Source organism: Liolophura sinensis, chromosome 7, assembly GCF_032854445.1.
Source record: "Liolophura sinensis isolate JHLJ2023 chromosome 7, CUHK_Ljap_v2, whole genome shotgun sequence".
Lineage (NCBI taxonomy): Eukaryota > Metazoa > Mollusca > Polyplacophora > Chitonida > Chitonidae > Liolophura > Liolophura sinensis.
Genome location: NC_088301.1, coordinates 55906786 through 55926894, shown reverse-complemented (window position 1 = coordinate 55926894; position 20109 = coordinate 55906786). Strand labels below are relative to the sequence as shown.

The window sequence follows — 20109 nt, the reverse complement described above, 5'->3', positions numbered from 1 at the left end:
CTGGGAATTTTTTTTATTTCATTTTGTAACTCCAAAATGTATTTTCTGTTATTTTGCTGAGATCAAGCAAAAATTTTTCAATGATTTTTACAATATCGAAATTAGCCATTGTTAAACGAGCCTTCATTATCCTCTGCAATGAAAATTATGGCGGACGATGGCGAGCAGGTAGCTTACATTGAAACTGTTTATTTATTTAAAATGTCCACATTTTGCTTTTAGAGTTGAGAATATTTACTAGCAAAGCATAAACTAGCAAAGCGTATGCATTTTATGTACACATATATAACTGTTGCGGTTTTGTTTAACACATAGTGGTTTCAAGCACACATGTTTGCGAAAACTGGACACCGAGTGGCAGTGCATGAGTCTAAAGTTTCGAAGTCTGCATCATTACTAGGAAGGCGTCATACGAAGGATAAACAAAACCACGTGGTCATTTAGGACTATCTTCGTATGGAAATATCCGCATTCAGCTTGTTTCAGTTCAATTGTTGTGTGTGTGTGTGAGTATTTAATACATGTAGGCCTAGTCCTATATTTCGTTCTCGTAAGTGATCAAAATGGATACAGACGGCTTTCGGCCAAAGTGCGTGTTATGTCTGAAAATTGATTTATTTTGTGAATTTGTGCGGTTGTCATGGATCGTTTTTGGTTCGGCGAGACTCAGAACAGGTTAGTTGATTATGGGACCACTCTGTTGACATCGATTTACGCCAAGGATGTGCATGTGAAGATGCGGTAAATGTGGTTTACCATCGACTTGTCACATTAGAAGCAGTTTTTCCCTACAACAGTTATTCCCTCCAAACACTTTGTGTGAGTCAATTTCAAAGTTACATTCCGCAGCTAGGCGGACTGACCATGTTGATTATGATAAGTTGACAGATGAAAACGTAAGGAACATAAATAAGTGTTTGCATGCTTCAGGACTTAGAGACATATTTTATTGGAAATTTTTATCTCAAACTACCACGGCAACTGCATCAAGTTTTTAAACTGAGTGCGCTCTGATGTTGGTTTGGGGCCATCCTTCATGGAACAAGATTTGCCAAACCTAATGTCAGAGCAATCTAAGTAAACAATATAAAGTCACAGGTGTTCCTGTGTGTCATTACTGGAAATCCACACGAGCCTAGAATTGGTAGAAATTCAGCTACTCAAGCCACCTTCGCTGAATGCAAATTCCTCACAGTGAGGGGAACCATCCATCTCCCAGTTAGGGGAGAACCATTTTACTATGACTTAGCAACTAGGTTATAAGACAAGAGCTAATTGAATTTTGTTACATTTTGTTTTAGCCCATTCCTGTGCAGACAGTGGAAGAACCACTTGATCTGGTTCGTCTCAGTTTAGATGAAAGAATTTATGTGAAAATGAGAAATGACAGAGAACTCCGAGGGAGACTACATGTAAGTGTCAGTAAAAGTAGCAATGGTTTGCTTCATTCCTAAAAATATGCAAGCCAAAATACACATAAAGCTAGCCAAATGAATTTGATATAAAGATATCCACAGCATCTAATTCATTAGGCTTGCATCAAATCTCAGGTGGCTATTTTAACTCCTCTGTCTATACATGGTTAGTCACTTACCCACAGCGGCAACCTATGGTAAACCAAACACAGTTTCAAGCCAATGGTAAATCTCTTTCAAATCGAAAACAGATAAATCTACAAATAGATTTACATTTGATTATCACGTCACAACATTACAATTTGGATAAAATTAAGAGAATGGAACATCATTTCCAATCTGTGCTATTCAGTTAACTGCCGCATTTTCGTGATTAAGACAAGGAAGCACTCAAATGTATCTGATTTGTTTCTTTTTCAGGCTTATGATCAGCATTTGAATATGGTGCTTGGAGATGTAGAAGAAACAGTGACAACTGTTGAGATAGATGAAGAAACATATGAAGAGATATATAAGGTAACAAGGCTTGTCAGGCAAAAAAGCAGTTGTTTACTCCAGGCATTTCGATTTCCTCTGGCAGGCATAAAGCTTACCAATGAAAAAATACGATAACAGTATAAGTCTCACAAAGCTGAAATTTAGAAGATTCAAACCATAACCAATTAATTTGTAATATAATCGTTGTAATGTCATTAACAAAGTCAAATCTTTTATCTCCTAAAAATTAGTATGACATTTATCAGCTAATTGAAATAGTGTATTAGGTTTTTCAGATTGTTGAAAAAAATGATAGATATCTTCTGACAAGAGGGTATTTTATTATTTTATCATTTCAGTCCACAAAGAGAAACATCCCAATGCTGTTTGTTCGAGGAGATGGTGTGATTCTAGTCTCCCCTCCAATGAGGACAGGGACTTAAAGCATACATTTCATCTTTTACCACGGACAACTTGTCCTACACTGTGGATCAGTTAAAACTTTTCATTCATGTAAACACATCATTTCCTTTCTTTGCCAACTTTTATGTTATTTGAAATAAATCATTTTAGTTACTGAAAACTGTTTTTGTCGCTGAAATGTGTGATAATTTAATGTTACTGTCAAAGCGCGGTACATACAGATTTCTTATGATAACCCTAATACTTACAGGAAGGGGTTTGATCGCAAAGAAGGGAGGAATGGGTCAAGACTGTTAGTCTGTGGTAAAGCCAGAGTCATTCACATTTAACCTGTTGAACAGATAGTCTATACAGTTGACCAGTGCTGCCGGGTTACTCTGAGGTCACTGGATTGAAAACCAGATTGGCTCAAGTCAGTTTTCCAGACTAGAATTTGTGCTGTGTGCATGATAAAACCCAAAAGGTGTCCTAGCAAATAACAACAAAACTGCGAAGAAGACACTGTAGTGATAAAGGATGTAGGGGATGTAAAGCCCAGAGCAAACAAAAAGAAGTTGTTGGTTTGGCTACAGCTTAAGTTAGGAAGTTTTTCAGATATTTTTATTTTGCTGAGTGCAAAGAATTACATTTCTCTCCTTTTTTTCAGAAAAGTAAAGATATGAATATGTTTCTCATTAGACGAGCTAACCATGTGGACCAAAGAAACTGAATATCTCTGTTATAATACATGAATAGTGGTTAAAAAAAAAAAGCAGACCAGATTTTCTGATGTCCCAAAAATTAGAAGAATTAGGGTAACTGGTAAGGCGTGGGGGTTTACTGTAGTTTCTGTCTGGGTAAGCCTGAGGACTGTAAAACAGCTACTCGAAGAAAGAATGAAATGTACAAATAAAGCTTGTTATAAAACTGAAGTTTTACACTGGCATGCAGTGCGACACTAAATTATTTCTTATAAATTGTTAAACCGAACGAATATAAATGTTTAAATTCTAACGTCTCGTCGGAAAGTTTTTGTTTACATTTTGTGTGTCAGTCGGAATGAATCTCTAGCCGAGATAAGCCATGTTCATATTGCAGATAGGCTTTAAGTTTGTGTATTTAGAAAGATTAAATGTCACTGGAAGATGTGTTCAAGGTTGCCAGATATCAGCGCTAATACGTGAGATCATGTTGTGCAGTTAATGCAGCTTATTTCTGAGACTTTGACAGGACTGGCTGGTTACCTTTCATATGTAGAAAGCATTGTCAAAATAGTTGAAATTACTGTATGAAATTTGCCCGTTGGCACAATTTTTAAACGGAGCAAGCATTGAACTTGAAGTACCGCTTAATTACGCAAAATGATCGGGCTCATCGGCTTCATTATTAAAACTACATTAGTTATGCGGCAGAAGAATCAAGTCAACAAGGTTGTTCATGGAGTGGATATGGGAAGACATGTAGACGTTTAGTGGGAGAGAGGACTACAGGTTTACACTTCGCCTATACTTATCAGATTGTTTAAAAATCGTTGACCCATCGCGCGTAATTGAAACCTGCACATGGCTTACCATGACAAGTAACATACAATGTTCAAGTTTTAGGCCGTTTCGTCTTTGACTTATTTTAAATTATCTCCGTTTTTTTGCATTGAATTAAAACTTGAAACATGACATCGCTGGGCGTTTTTTCAAAACGGTTCTTCATACTGAATTGGAACTTGAGTAGTTGCAACGTGACAAGTAATGGTAACATGAATTTCGGGCTTCGGGCCGTTTCCTACTTTTTCAACAAAATTATGTCAGTTGACAGTTTTACGACTGCTTTAATTATTGGTGAGACGGGTTATATTTTATGGGTTATAGTCCAACTGTCGACTTCTTGTCTCTCAGTATACGAGGTAATGTGAAAATAACATTTGACAACACATTTTACACAGGTGCAAATTGATAGTATGCCACATAATGGAATTCACACGTGGTAGCTATACTGCTTAGCCTATCGTAACCCTTTGTAAATATCGGGGTGTTCTGAGCATATACCATGCATAGTATGGTTGTACGTAAATGTTCAGGATATTGAATAGAATACAGTGGCAAGTACGTCAGTGATCTTCCCAGGTGACGTCACATGACATATGAGCGTTGTGCATGGGATAAAGGTGTTAATTTTCAAACGTAAAAATATGGCGAATCACTCCAAATTTTTTTTGGCAAGAATAAGGGATTACCCGTAATGACTATACAGATTTTATATGGATATACCTTTACCGTGCGAGCCATATAATGTACAAGTCACCAGCATGTAACCATTCTAACCTGTAATATCTAATACCTGAACAAAAATATTTAGATCACACAAGGAATTCAAGCTTGAAGGCATCGTCCTTTTGTAAGTCAATGACGAAACCAATTTCGTTGTCCAATTTAGGTCGAATTGAAAATGCCATTTTAAAAAGTAACGGTTCATTTGTCAACCAAGCCAAGAGAAGATTTGAATTTAAAAAAGAAAATGACAAATGTATTTTTTTTCTAAAACTCACACAGGTCAACCAATACAAATCACTGATACATATACTTAGATATTACCTATCAGTGAATACTACTTACAAGAGCATATCTCTCAGCTGAGCTCTTGGCCCAACGAGGGCTGACTTTGGGCAAGCTCTAGCTCAGAGCTCGCAGCCAGCTATGGCTTACTTAATACAAGCTGTACAAGAGCTTTTAAGTTCAGCGTGTGCTGACTTAATGTCTTAGCCCGACGAAGGCTGACAGCATAAGCTCTAGCTCAGAGATCTTAGCTCCACGAGGGCTGACTTAACGCAATCTCTAATTCAAAGCACTTAGTTCAGCGAGGGATGACTTAGTGTCTTAGCTCGGTGAAGGCAGAGCTCTTGGCTCTGTAAGAGCTGACCTGGCATGAACTCTAGCTCAGAGCGGAGTTACCTCACACAATATATATACTAAATAGCTCAGACTAATGTCAACATAGGGATCTTAATGCTTGGCATATAGAAATAAGGATGTTCTGATATAGGTTGTATCACAGTTAGATGACCATCTCTCTAAAGTTCTAATGGGGTGATCCTCAAGTCTTGGATAGTCGGCTTCAGTGGCAGCTCCTATCCTAAAGGGAAGACCACTGTAGTGTGTTTGCTGGTAGCATGCTTTGGCGAGAACAGCTGTCAGCTTACAAATGAAAAATTCCTTCGACATCGAAATTCTCCTATTAACAGTGAAAAGAGATTGGATATCAAGAATGAAGTGGGCAAGCAGGTTGTTTAGTACAACATACATTTATAATCATTCCCAGTTGGAATGGATCAGCTTTTGTAGCTCTGAGTTTGACACAAACAATGCTTGAAAAGATCTCCGCGGAAAGAGATGTCATGAAAACACATAACTAAGTTTGGGTCAAAGCATTCAGTTTCACTGAAAAATTCCCCACATCGCAGAAATAAATTAAAAAAAAAAAAACTCTAGGGAGCACGCCGCTTGCATTAATAAGTCAATGTATTGGAGAAGCATTCACCACGTAGGGCTGAGCAAATAATGTGATAGGAAGTCGGTGGTGAATTGAAACAGCTATGTGATTTCTTAATTCCCCTACATATGCATTCCACCCTTGGACATTTATAAGAAGAATCCCATAATGGATTTGCCGCATCTGATTTCATGTAGAAAAATCTGACACCTGCAACACTGACCGTTAATACATGTATATAAACCCAGGCTTATACATGACATTTATCTCCTGCTTACATCATCTTACGATTTTAGACAATGATTTAGTTTATGCCCCTGTTTACCGAACCCGTATATCATGCAGGTTGACGAATCCAGCTGCACACATGTATATGGGTTGGATAACAATGCATGTAAGCATTTACTAGTATATATACGCGTATGTATATACATAAAATCAACACGTCATTTTCTAGTTTACTTTTTTGCAATTATATATTATAGTTTTTGTTAACAGGTGTCGCTTTTCAGTATATAGAGTTTTATAGAAACAAAATATATTCTATACTTATATATACGGCTTAACCATACACTGGCTCCGTGAGATTTGTACAGATCTTCAAAGGTCAATTTCACGCCCAATTACTGACTAATTTAAAGTCTCGTCACAATGCTTTTTTTTTTTAAATGGAAGTTGAAAGTTTGACATTTGTCTGAAGATAACGTTCATGAGTTAGCTAAAGTTTTAATTTCCTAATAAGCTCTAAACATACATTTCAAATTTTGACGTACGTCAGGAATGTCTTTTGGAGCAGGTGTTTGCGTGGTTTTTTCATGAAGGTCAAAGTATCTGCATACACGTATGTGCCTGTACAGCGTAAGGACCATTAGCACATGGTATATATATCGACTTGACGAGGCCTACCAGTAGTAGAAATGTCCATGTAGACCTAAGTATCATCGCAAAAAATGGCAAAGAAAGATTGTATGTTGCCAAGTTTGGTTTGTCTTCAGCTTAAAAGAATTAATTTCGTTTGGATTAAGTAGCCAATGAGAACAAGGGCCCTGCATGTTGGATTCATTTGAGCTCTTTTTATCTAAATATAAGCTAATCTTCCCAACGGGGGCGGGGGGACCTTAGCAAATACACTAACTCTCAAACGGAAAATGGATGTAGAAAAGCTGTGCTGTAGATAGATATGCGTAGTATCTTCACAATGCTGTTACCGTATCAGCTGACTATCTAGGCCAAATATATATATACCCGACGCCACGAAAGAGGAGTACGTGCGCTACAGCGCTCTTTACATCGGCCTCACGTAGTTCTCTAACTACATGCATCGACTTTGAGTTACGAAGAACCACAAACTGTAAACTGCACATAATGGCTCCGCTAAAACGGTAACCAGTGCAAGGAGGATTAGAACTGTAGCCTGCATGGAGACAATCATTTCACGGTGGTAAACAAAAAATAGGCGTACAGAAGTTTATCAGAGAGGGGAGTATATAGACAGGCCTCCATGTATCTTAAGGTAATGTATAGCGAGGAAGACAGGAATGGATCTTTTCTGCATCCGGTTTAAGGTCAGTTCATTAAGTATCCCGTGCCTTTATACATAACTATATAGGTTATAATATGGCTGCACATAACCATTATACATTCCGCATGTGATGTAAGTTTTTGTTTGACTGCTGCTAAATGCTGTACTGAAAACTGTTCACCTGTGTGATCGATATGGGTGAGGGAAACCGCGCGGAATGCCATCGGGGTTAGATTCTCAATGAATGTTAGATGGTGCAACGGCCCCACGCATGCGGCCTACCGCTGATATAGCCATCACGGCTTTATAAACTTAACAAAGAGCGGTGGAATCAAGAACTTACTTGGCAAATGCCAAAACTGAATTGATTTAAAGCCAACACAATGTTAGCCAGATACGACCACATGAAAATAAAAATAAAAAGCGTTACCTACCATAATCATTTATGGTCGTTTTTTTATGATCGGGATAACCACGAAATATATGGCCGAATTTGACCAATTAGCCCTGGATGACCTTCATATGTTCCTTCGCGCAGTCTAACGTTCGTTGAAGACCACTTGTGTTCCACCCGTATGGTGTTTCATGTATGTGAGAATATTTATTCTCTAATTACATACGTACAAAAAACTGTACGCATTTCCAGTTATTTTATACAAATGTAGAAAAAATTTTCCTTTGTTTAAAAGTTTCGGTACATATTTGGAAAACTTCTGTGAATACGTACATGTATAAATTTTATTTATCTTCACATGTACAAAAGAACTGCACATCTCTACAGAAGACCTCTGCATATCTATAAAAGAAGTTCACGTGTAGTAAAAGTTTATTTTTCGAATGTAGGCATATGATTCGTTTGCACCTATCGGTAATTATCGACAATAAACATATATCAAAAAAGACTTGCCATTTACTGCCATGTCGTATTCAATGGATCATGCATGCTATATACCCTCGATCGTGGATTTGTCGTTGAGTTTTAACAAGGAGGTCGTGACGCTCTCCTTTATGCCCATAAATCTCGCATGCAAATTGTACAAAGCCGTTGTGAAAAGCTTATCTGGAAAAGCTTAACAAAAAACAGAGCTGCCTGCTGTTTCACGGCTTCCAGCAGTGTTCGGGAATGGTGTTCAGCTGCTGCTGTAGTGCAGAGCAGTTAACTTGCGACATGACAGTGTGGTAACAGCTGATTAACAACACAGTAATACTGATATATTAAGATACACAGCCTGTTTTGGGGAATCATTGACAGTTAACTAGACACGGTGGCATACAACTGTCTAATTGCCCTCTAGACTCAGTGAATGGGCTTTAATTTCTGTTTATTTCCGTAACAGAGTGATGTCATTTGATTGTAACCCCTACGAAAAGAATGAGCATATCATGGACTAAAGCGATTTGGCGCAAATCACAAATTCATAACCATCATAGTTTCGATTTACTGGCCATTGAAATTAAGTAACTTCAAAATCTCAAAATTCGTTTTAGACCATCTCTCAAAATAGCTACAAATATAGACAAAAAACAAAACAAAAGCAGATTCGGAATCACCCATCCGAAATATCCCGCAATACATCAAAATTATATTAAAATTCAGAACTTGTTATGGCGTGATGTATTCGACCAAATGTGATCTTCTAAAGTTTTAAATTGATTTAATGCCTTCTGCAAAGTTTATGTAACTAGTATCCCTCTACAGGCATATCACATTTTAGAAGGACCCGCCCGTTGGTTCTTGCGAAGGTGTTTAAAAGATTTATTTATTTGATTGGTGTTTTACGCCGTACTCAAGAATATTTCACTTATACGACGGCGACCAGCATTATGGTGGGAGAAACCGGGCAGAGCCCGGGGGAAACCCACGACCATCCGCAGGTTGCTGGAAAGCCTTCCCACGTACGGCCGGAGAGGAAGCCAGCATGAGCTGGACTTGAACTCACAGCGACCACATTGGTGAGAGACTCCTGTGTCATTACGCAGTCATTACAAACGACTGAGCCACGGAGGCCCCGAAGAAGATGTTTAAAGGTTTTGTACGAAATCCAATATGGCAGTCAACTAAGTTGCGTAAAAGAACAAACTTCAAGACCGTAGAGGATAAATTTCGCCAGAATTTTGCAACCAAACTTCAAATATCTGTGATTTACAGTTTTCTAGAAAAACGACAAAATGGAGATGCATATGGAAACGAATAAAATGCAAATTGTTTAGCATACAATTTGCCTCTTAAACTGTATAAACTTCAGTGCAGGTCCTATACATGTATTCAGGGAGTATCATTATGAATCTACATGTATATGTATGTGACTGGAAGCTTTGGAAAACATAAAGCGCAAGCTTATAGCCATGTATACCTGTATAATATGTAATGTCTCCGGTGACATGAAGACATTACTCTTCAATGGAAAGTTCGTCTATAATATTGGTAACCCTTTGTTTGGCTAGAGGAACCTTCATGCTTTCTTCTAACAGTCAGATAGCAATAACTAAGACAGAACTATCTAGGTATAGCGATTCTGACGTATGAATAATGAATGAGTCTTGAGCTCGTATTGTTAGCACTAGCTCCTGTACAGGAGTACTATAGCTACAGTTGATCCCAAGAACTTAATTCAATAAACAGGACTGCGTGAGGTCCGTATATAAGCTCCGATCGGGGAAACAGGTATGGCGATGTGTCAAAACTCTGCTGAGCAGCTGCGACTTCGGTGTATGTTCTCTTTTGTAATGGAGCACAATCTATCGGTATGTTCGTAAGGTAACAGCTCTGACATTCGTTAGTTAATACAACCAACAGGTGCCTCCGTAATATGTGTACAGGTATTAGATATACGTTTATTGTTTTCATGAAGATAATATATATCAGAATATATGTTGGAATTATGCTGCAAAGTTTCCTGATTTTCGGATATCTCTTATAGTCGCTGGACAGTAATATATAGCTACACACACTTATATCCCAGACTTTTTTTACTACGGCCTTACCTCCCATATCCAATAAACTGTCTTAGTGAGGAGCGCAAGCCACTACCTGTGTGCACTCACAGAGTTGGATGTCTAGATAAAAAGTGGCAACAGAGGTACCTGATCTAGCTTAAACTTTTGAATAGGAAAATAGGAAGATAGGAAAAACCCTGTGTTGTAGTACAGGAAAAAGCCTTCGCGCTGGCAATCCTACTTTATTATATAATTTTGTCATTATTCATGATAAAACCTATTAAATACGCGATTATTTAAAGGCCACTAGACACATGTCATTAATATTTGAGCATCACGTGAAAGAATGGAGTAATTTTCACAGTAACAAATGTGACATATGTCGGTAGGGCAACAAGACACAGGAACACGGCGTCCTTTGACGCATGATGCCTCTCTTCAGTGTCTGGCACTGTAATGTCAGGCATGCACTTTGGTTGGTTTAATACAATTTTTCTGTCACTATGTCTTGCGCACTGCCTGAAAAAAATTTCATTGAACAACATATTTTAGCTAATGTAAAAAGGAGAGATCGCCCTTTAATTGAAGTTTGGTTTTAGAAAACATTACCCACTGCAAGTCTGATAAAAGTCAAATAAGGCAAGAGCCAAATCGCCTAACATACAGGGGACTTTGCACGACATCGCTGAAAAAGGTATCCGTACACACTGGGTCCGTAAAGCCCTTAAAGATTACTGTATTCGCCCTAAAACTCGCCCAAAATGTTTATTTTTCGGTGATAGGTATAATAAATCGTACTGAAATGTACCTTTTCCATTACACCCTACCAAACAAACTGAAAAGCCTCAGGTGAATTATTGGCACTTTATAGGACAAGCACAAAATCACCATATGGCACAAGCACCACACATCCACGGCAATATGTCAATACCAGGTGAAGCTTCCTAACAAGGAGAAATCTGTGAAGCCTTGGACATGGCCTTTTTGATCCAGAGGCAGACTTTCTCGACTAACTATTTTCGTCATCCCCAAATGGTATAATGCCTCATGAGAGTGTAATCCACAGAGAAAGCTTACCTATAGAAAGTAATTTAGGCCTTCTAACTATTTATTTATTAATTCATTCATTTATTCTTGGTGGAAGCAGTGTACATCACAGACTGTGATAAACCTGTTACTGTATCATTCTTTCATTTCAGCTGTACCGCTAAGGCTTCCGAGCTACGTCACCAACAACTGGTTACAGTGATGCCGTCCCAACACCCCAACGATGTCCTGCCCCGACCAATAGACTTACACCAACTGATACAAATTTCCCGCCGAGTCAACAATCGTCCATTGGCCGCCCTGACAGCCGATGGCTTCCAGACTCAAAAAGAGTGTCACAAGGATGTTGAAAATGTGCCGTTCCGCATTAGGTATACCTGTAAAGCTTGTTATACTTTGTGCTCTCCTTGTGATTACAATGGGGGCATTTTGATTAGCACATCTGTCTTATATTTATCATCACGATTTCTCAAAAACTATTTAGCTTCCAAATTTGCTGCAAAAGTTACCTTTGTGGATATGACTTGATTAAAGTTTGAATTTAAGTCAATATTTTCTTTTTTTTAATGTTATAGATTTTGAACTCTTTGTATTCGGGAAAATATTCCATCTTAAATATACGTTATACGTTGTACAAAATGGGACGTGTGTTTTATATAAAAACAGCACAGGTTCTAGTTTTTCTTTGCTAATTCGGTTTACAAGCATTTCCCAGGAAAATAGTTACAGATTTAATCATTTTCTACCTTTTTCATTGTTGTAAGTCCCCTGTACAGGTACTATTTTTGGTAGATCATCTGCTCTGCTAGTTTCATAAAAGACAATAAATAATATATCCTTTGGCGGGTTTTTGGAAGAAGTCTGAAAGCACACCTAAATGGCCGCATTCCTTTTTTCTCATGTACTTGATAAGTGTGTAATTCTGGAATTCTCACGAGGCCATGGGATATGGCATGTTAGAGAAACCGGAAACTCGATGTCGCATCAGTTGTACTCTGTACGCACATATGGCTTAAAATAGACTTAGCGGAACCAGATGCGTTCTCGTTTCACTCGCGCCTGTTGTCTAAATCCGATACAATGGGTGCATTTTCATTCCTTTTGAACTGCAATATCTAGATTATCACAATTATGAAAACGTTCGCTTCTTAAACTTTATATGGGATACTTTATCGATAAATATATACATTTGGGTATAGTGATCTGTTTTCTTTTAAATAACCCATACATACAGCAAAAACTACGGGAAAAATCTATCAATCTTCAATGAATTTAAATAAAACTACATACTGCCTAGATGATAAACTTATATACATGTACTTATATTTTGTATCGGTATACAATGACTTCAACATTTTCCTGTCACGACAGCTTTGAAACAGAAAGGGTAGTTTCGATTTGGATAATATCACTGTATATTATCCTTACTTCGAAAGCAATATACCAAAGCTCATTCTAAATCTGGGCGTTGTGTGAGAATTACAGTTTAAGCATGTATGACACAAGGTATCACTAAACAAACTAGCGTCAATAACTTGCCAGCAAACGCCTTCATACAAAGCTGATCAAATTTGACATCACCATTCTCTTGTGAGTAAATAGGGACAGGGTGTCCAGAATCCCTGGCCCTCTGCTCCATACATCTATCTAGCACCGTGCATTTCTCGGGGCTATGCAGACTGTATATACATCGTCTTGAATAAAGCCACGTTGGCTATATGAACAGTTTCAGTGGAAGCGCAGCTCACATATAAAGAATCTATATAACCTTCTTCTGTGTCGATCTTTCTTTTTTTACGTGATAATCTTCAAGAGCCGAAAGGGAATTTGTTCTTTTTTTTTCATGTTTCGGCTGTGTATCCTTCCTCAGATGGTTACTTGTTTTATACAATACTAAGATTAGCAGTCAAATCATGTATGGTGATCGTTGGAAATAACTTGGAATGAAGTCAGAATATGATTTAGGTAAAGCGGTGATATTGTAAAAGCTTTGATCCCTTTTACTTGAGCAAATATCCATTTAATCAAGGTGCTATAAAGCCACCGAGGGGACGTGAATGAGAAGGTAAAATTTTTATTGCCCTAGTTATTGAATAGAAAAATAGTCAGATGTAAGCGTTTTCAGTGGTATAAACAGTGCAGTGTAGAAAACGTGCGAATTTATAATGCCCTGATGCTGTGCCATTAAGAAGGCTAAAATGCAGTCTACCTCCCTACATTTACATTTTTTGTAAATAAGTTACATGAGGCTTCAGGGATAATAAACAAGCCTCTATTTTCAATATTAATCAAGCCATGGCGACATGTTAATAATCGGGATTTGTGGATATAGCCTACTACGGCACGCGGATGCTATAGATTGTATATACCAGGACGCGCGAGATATATACAGTCCTGCGTGTTCAAAACGGCGTGTGTGTGATGGGGAGGGGGTTAGCGAGCGTTTGCTTAAAAAATACGGATAAGACAGATAGTTATATACTTTCTTTAAGTCTGCAGCACAGAACTAGTATACCAAACCAAGCACGTGTTCGTGCATTTGTATCCGGGTCCAATGGACCAGGTGCACTGCCAGTTGAATCGAGAAGGAACACATGTGTCTCTTCCATCTTTTCAGTACCCGTGCAGATAAAACCCAGGCCCAGAATGTGTGTTAAAATTCGTACGATATTTAATTGCTGCTAAGCATGCAGTCACGGATTCTGCAACTTGTGTAAGGTTACTATGGCATCGGGGGAAAGTGTTCTCTGTTGGTGGAGAACTAGAATCTTGTAGGTTTGGCGTTGAAGCGGGTGCAAGTCTGTATTCGTAATAGGTAGGTCGGAAATTTTTTACTGCTCAACCCATGTACATTATTTTACAAAGCGCATACGTTGGCATATAGCACAATTAACATATATAGTATATGGCTACGTCTAGAATTTCAAGCTTTACCTTATAGTAAATGGATGAATGTATGCAAACAATATAAATAGGCCCGTAGGCCAGACCTTAATTCCTGTGTGAAGTTGTACGAGAATGCAGTTAACTGATATGGCAAAATTCCTGTAGACAAAACTTGCTCTCAGCGATTCGTGAAGAACCATGTACCCGTCCTGTATACCTGTCTGAAATGCCCATGCCTATTCTCTCGCTAAAATGGGAGAAATCAACATTCATACCTGGGCATATATACTATTATACATGGACATTTTTATTCCTTAAATTTATTCAAAACTAGTTTGGGTGATATTGTATTTTGAAAGTAGTTTTTGTCCATGCTAGGCTGAAAATGCATAAATGTGAGGTACACTTAATTTAATCATGCTGGTTGTAAATGCATATTAGACACTCTTTTGTACAGATTTTAGGGCAAATATAATATGCGTAAGTAAAAAATTAAAGGTATACCGTTAAAAGATTAGTAGTAGTAGGCCTCAATACCAAATAATTCGTTACCCCGGTAAGGGTCTGTTCTGTAAGCCTATATAGACTTAGATGCAACAAGCCAATAACAGGCTAAAGAACCGAGCATACCACTGTATGTCGGGCTTCTTTCTTTTTTTTTCTGGCGTGCTTGGTGGCTCTGTAAATTAACTTTCAATCTTTAAATTTTAGCCATGAGGCTATAACCTAAACCATGTTGGAGAAACCCCACGCGCATATAGATAAAATGCTTATCAGTGTCCCGGTGACGTCAGCGGAAACAGCTGCGTTCTTGGGTTATATATAAATAACTCGCCACAAATTGGCGATTTCGATTTTCTCCATGCATTGAACTGTGATATATCGGTGCAACATCGGAATTTCTACGAGACGCCACGCACATATATTGGTAAAGGGCAAAACATTCCTTGAAACATTCACATTCTTGGGTTACTCCAGCCCAATCCTTAAATATTAAGCGTAACATGGATTCTAATACACAAAAAGCGACTTGAATGTCATAAATTTGGTAATGTATGGTAATTAAGAGACATACGGGGGATTAACAATAGAACATCCAGCTCGTGTAATATTGCGCTTTACATGTATGCAAAGCCTGAGCACAATACATGCAATGCTTTTAATGATATCACTTTTAAACTCAAGTAAAGTCTTCACCGTAACTCCAGGTTACACAAGTCGTGAATTTTGTAATTTTGTAATTATTTTAGTGTTATCGTGCTTCACACGTATGCAAACCTGAGAACAATACACGTAGTAGTTTTTGATTTACTGCTCTTAACATTTACTTTAACATTGCCTTCACCGTATTACGACAACGACGCATAGGGTATGGCATGATGCCTGTATTCTGTATAGGTGAGCTAACTTAGATAGCAAGGCTACCAACAGGTTCGCCTATAGGAGACACATCAGTGCAAATCTTTGGCTCAATACATATTTATACAATTACTGAAACATTTACTTCAGCATGGATTCTAATACAAAAAGAGACATGAATGTCATGAATTTTGTAATTTACGGTAAGTAACACATATCTGAATGTCATGAATTTTGTAATTTACGGTAAGTAACACATATCTGAATGTCATGAATTTTGTAATTTACGGTAAGTAACACATATCTGAATGTCATGAATTTTGTAATTTGCGGCAATTAACTCACATGCAGGCCACCAACAATGGAACATCCCTTTCACGTTATTGTGTTAAACATAAATGAAAACCCTGAATAGAGGTAGCAATTTTGACGCGCAAGAATTATAACAGTGAAGTTTGTGTAGAGGAACTAAACACGGCTACAACACCGACAAGACATACACCCTGCAGTTTAAGAATATCATTTCTTTCTCAAAGCAAGAGGTTAATTTGTATCTTCCCACCACAATTTTACTGCATAAATTCCAAAAATGCGTAAATCCTCATTTTAATCTCACTTTATAGCGGGATCAAGAAGCTGCACCGCCAATCTTGTACCTATCTAAGTCACTACAAGAAGTACACTTTGGACCAAGTATTGTCGTTCAGTTGAATAAAGGGATACACAGATACCGGTGTGATGATTTATCGCGACTCACATTTGTCCGTTTCCGCGGTTGTCATGATAGCCAGATTGCTACCATATAATTCTCTATATATACTATATAAATAGATATGATTTCGTATCCGGGCTACACCACCAGCTGTTTTCCACGTATAGTTTAAATTTTTGGTGGACACAAAGATACTGGCGTAAGGACATATGCCATCTCAGATTTTATCATGTCTGTGGTTATCAAAGTAACCTCGGCTGATAGTCATTTTACCTATCTCCATTGTGTAAATTAAATAATTATCACATTCATTGAACTACAACTTTAATTGTTTTGCTTATGTAGATTGGGTCTTGATGGATACCTATATACAGAGGTGACGATGGACATTTATATAAATATTTCCGTGGCTTCCATGACCATCATCATCTCTGGTTTATATAACTATATAACTCGTTGTTTTATTACAACTTTTTAGTTTGTTGTTTAATACAACATACATCAACATCCATGAAGTATTCTTTCTCAAAATTTTATACTCATCACATAATGCTGCTGATATTCTTTTATACATTTCAAACAAACGTATTTGTTCAGGTGTATATTATCTTCACCTGATCTCTTGTCATACTGTGTGATGATTTCAATCAACGTCACATGTTATTAGGCCTACTGCAAACACTAGTGTCAAGGTTATTTCATCAAACGCATCCACTCCAAGTTTCTTAAATATTACAATGAAAATAGCTTTCTTGTAGGTAAATATGGACGAAGTGTCCAGGATTTCTGGCACGCTGCTTCACAATTGTGTCCAACACCGATTAACCGGGTCTTAGGGGATGTATATTCAGCGATTTTCATCATTTATTATGGACAACTTACATGGTACGCGATTCGGAAATTGATTTAATTCATTCTTCCTCATCTTTCCATCTTCCTTTCATTCTTCTCTTTACATGAATCCGTCCTATAATTTCTTACTTTATATACTGTCTTACTTCTTTGGTGGTTTGTGTTGAACGTTGTTTTGGAAATTAGTCTTGTAGGTCTAATGATCCGGAGCGTCCATTTTGTTGACGGCTTGGGTACGATTGGTACTTATCCATTTATATTCAGACGTCACTGACATTTCCCTGTGTAGGGTACCATTTTTCGTATCAGTCAAGTTAAGGTTAAGGTGTATTGTAAGTTTTCAACCTGTGTAGCTATTAACGTTTTCGGCCCAACATTACAATAGACAATTATAACGATTTATACTTATGAATTATTTTCACAATTAAAACAACCACCATGTTGTCAACAAGTTTTGCGAAATTTGAAGGTTTCATAGTTTAATTTCAAGATGTTCGATGTTTATCTCTATTAATGCTAGCAACATCAAAACATAGGCTGACAAACCACATGACTGAGTGCCAGACACACACTCCCTACTCATACACCGTTACCATGGAAACTATTCATAAGTTCACATGGCATTTAAACCCATGCACAGCTACTCGATGCATGCAAGGATGCGGTATTCCTCTCATAATAGACAAAGTTGTCCTAATCGGTTAAACAGTACCTCAGATACTTATTGAATAGAATTCCCTTGCAGGATGTGTGCGTGATTATAAAGGTAAGTGAAAGTTGTCTTATAAACGCCTATACAGTAAGAGAGAAAAGAGAGACTTAGTCACACAGATGTGGGTGTCGTACCATTTATAGTTACACGATGATTTTTTTTCCTTACAGAAAAATGGCGGACAACAATTCCAACGGCTTCAAGTTGCCACCCGTAAACGGCAGTGGGCAACTGGTTGCAGATGACTCCAGCAAGAATGCCAGTAAGGAATTATCTCGGGGCCATGGTGAAGCCAGTTTTAAAACCAGACAAGAATCATCGCGTTATCAACAGGTAGTCCGGAGGAGATCTCGGCCACACCAAAGCAGTTGCAGCAGCGACACTCCCACCATAGCGTCGTCAGCTGTAAGTAGCTATGAAAAAAGACGAAGCTTAATAGGGCTAGATAACTGTGAAGTTGTTTTTCCCACTTCTGTCTCCCACCAAAGCCTAAGGCACAATTCACTTGACAAACTGCAACTTTCAAGATCCCAAGTACGATTCAGAAGACGCTCAGATTATGACATATTTGCTGCTGAATGTCGCTCGGAAGGCGGTTCTACAAAATGTACGCTTCACGAATCGTTTCTGTCGTCCAAGTTTGAAGAGCAACCATTTGACAGAGAAACGGATACCAGCAAACCACAACAGGTTGTGCATGTGCCTAAATGTTTGCCACTGTTTGAAGACCCCCAACCTCCCGTGGCAGATATGACTTTCCACACACTCCGTGACATGCAGCTACGTTACAAGAATTTAATGCAACTGAGTAAACACGAGCAATTTTCAAATACCCCGGTGTCAAAAGAGCGAATACGCAAGCCACATACAGTCCCCGGCCTGAAATCACAAAATAATTTGGGCTCGTGTGGCGCCGCTGTAAACAAAGATTTGGAGCTTCTAGCCGTTCTCTCGGTAAAACATAAAAGCAGAAGTGAATCTTGTGCAAATTCCATTACTCACAATTCAGTCGCACTTCGCCTGGCTAAGAAATGGAATAGTAATGTCAACTCAGAAAGTGATCTACTTCTCAATTCCGTATCGAGGAGGGAGAAAATATATGAGAACCGAAAGAAGTTGAAAAAGAAGGGACGTAACAATAGCAAGGCGAAAAAGAGGAGCTGCTCTGAAGGAGGACAGTGAGCGCATGCTCATAACAAAGGCCATAGAAATGGGGAACGCAAAAACCAAGACCGTGACACTCTGCTCAGACCCTGCGACTAATATTGTTGTGGAAAGAAAACAACAGGAACACGACAATCTTGCTCCCAAAGGCACAGTCACAATATCCGGCGTTTCTCCTGTGCGCAAATCAATAGAAATTACTCTTCCTAATTGCACCATCGTGTCAAATGCAGACGATGAAAATGACACAAGTTTTAAAGACAAGGATTCCGTGTTTACCCCTCTGCTTCCTGGCATCGACGTTGATGACGACTTAACTGATGACGTTTTTGACACTGACGACTGGCAAGTACAACACAGCTTACGGGAGACAACCACGACACCCGAGGTAACGTCTGCTGAACTTGGTATTGCAGATGAAAATCCCTGCGAGGAATCATCTCGAGTGGACTCCAGTTCAGTTTTTGTCGGGGATTTCCTCAGCGTACCGGTAAGCACTGTAACTCGCAGGTTTGATGTGCTGTCTGTTGGAAGAACAGGTAGGTCCAGTGGTATGGACATTCCGGAAATACGAATGATTTGCGCCACGCCATTACCCCCAGGTTCTCCAGAATAGGAAAACGTACACAGAACAATTCTTTTTTTCTAATTGGTACTCTTGTTAGTACTGCCGCTAGTACTTTCACTCGTTCTCTGGTTGGTACTAACAATAGTACTATCATTTATACTCGGTGGTACTCTCAATAGTGCTATGTACTCTCGGTAGTTAGTGCTCTCGTTTTAGTAGGGCCTGCTGTAGTTGGTAGTCTTATTAGTACAATCGTTGGTACTCTCGTTAATGATTTCGTTGGTAATCTCTTGGTACTCTCGATGGTACTTTCTTTGACACGGCACTCTCATTAGTACTCTCATTGGAACTCTCGTTGACACCAATCGATTGAAACAAAACGTGAATTACTTTTTAAAACTGATTTCCTTTAAAGGTGTGGTCTACACTGTTCGCCGTGTTCCGTGTGAGTAATACACAAATATTCTCAAACGTTTGTTAAAACTTTTATGTCAATTATATGCATGTAATTATTTAATTGTTCACAATTGTATACATATATATATATATATATATATTATATATATATATATA

At 38.3% G+C, this 20109-nt stretch overlaps 2 protein-coding genes across 3 annotated transcripts; both read left to right on the top strand.

The window, feature by feature from the left end:
* Positions 1 to 145: 145 nt before the first annotated feature.
* Positions 146 to 2475, top strand: LOC135471590 (U6 snRNA-associated Sm-like protein LSm3). Its single transcript, XM_064750877.1, has 4 exons — positions 146 to 168; positions 1302 to 1412; positions 1836 to 1931; positions 2252 to 2475. The coding sequence occupies exons 1-4, from the start codon at positions 148 to 150 to the stop codon at positions 2333 to 2335; spliced, it is 312 nt and encodes a 103-aa protein (XP_064606947.1). The 5' UTR covers positions 146 to 147; the 3' UTR covers positions 2336 to 2475.
* Positions 2476 to 7091: 4616 nt separating this feature from the next.
* LOC135471208 (uncharacterized) lies at positions 7092 to 20073 on the top strand. Of its 2 annotated transcripts, none has more exons than XM_064750330.1 (3): positions 7092 to 7290; positions 11436 to 11654; positions 17975 to 20073. In XM_064750330.1, the coding sequence occupies exons 2-3, from the start codon at positions 11485 to 11487 to the stop codon at positions 18984 to 18986; spliced, it is 1182 nt and encodes a 393-aa protein (XP_064606400.1). In that variant the 5' UTR covers positions 7092 to 7290; positions 11436 to 11484; the 3' UTR covers positions 18987 to 20073. The 2 variants fall into 2 exon arrangements, with proteins under 2 accessions (XP_064606400.1, XP_064606399.1); XM_064750329.1 differs by having other exon boundaries at positions 7092 to 7342.
* The last annotated feature ends 36 nt before the right edge of the window (positions 20074 to 20109 follow it).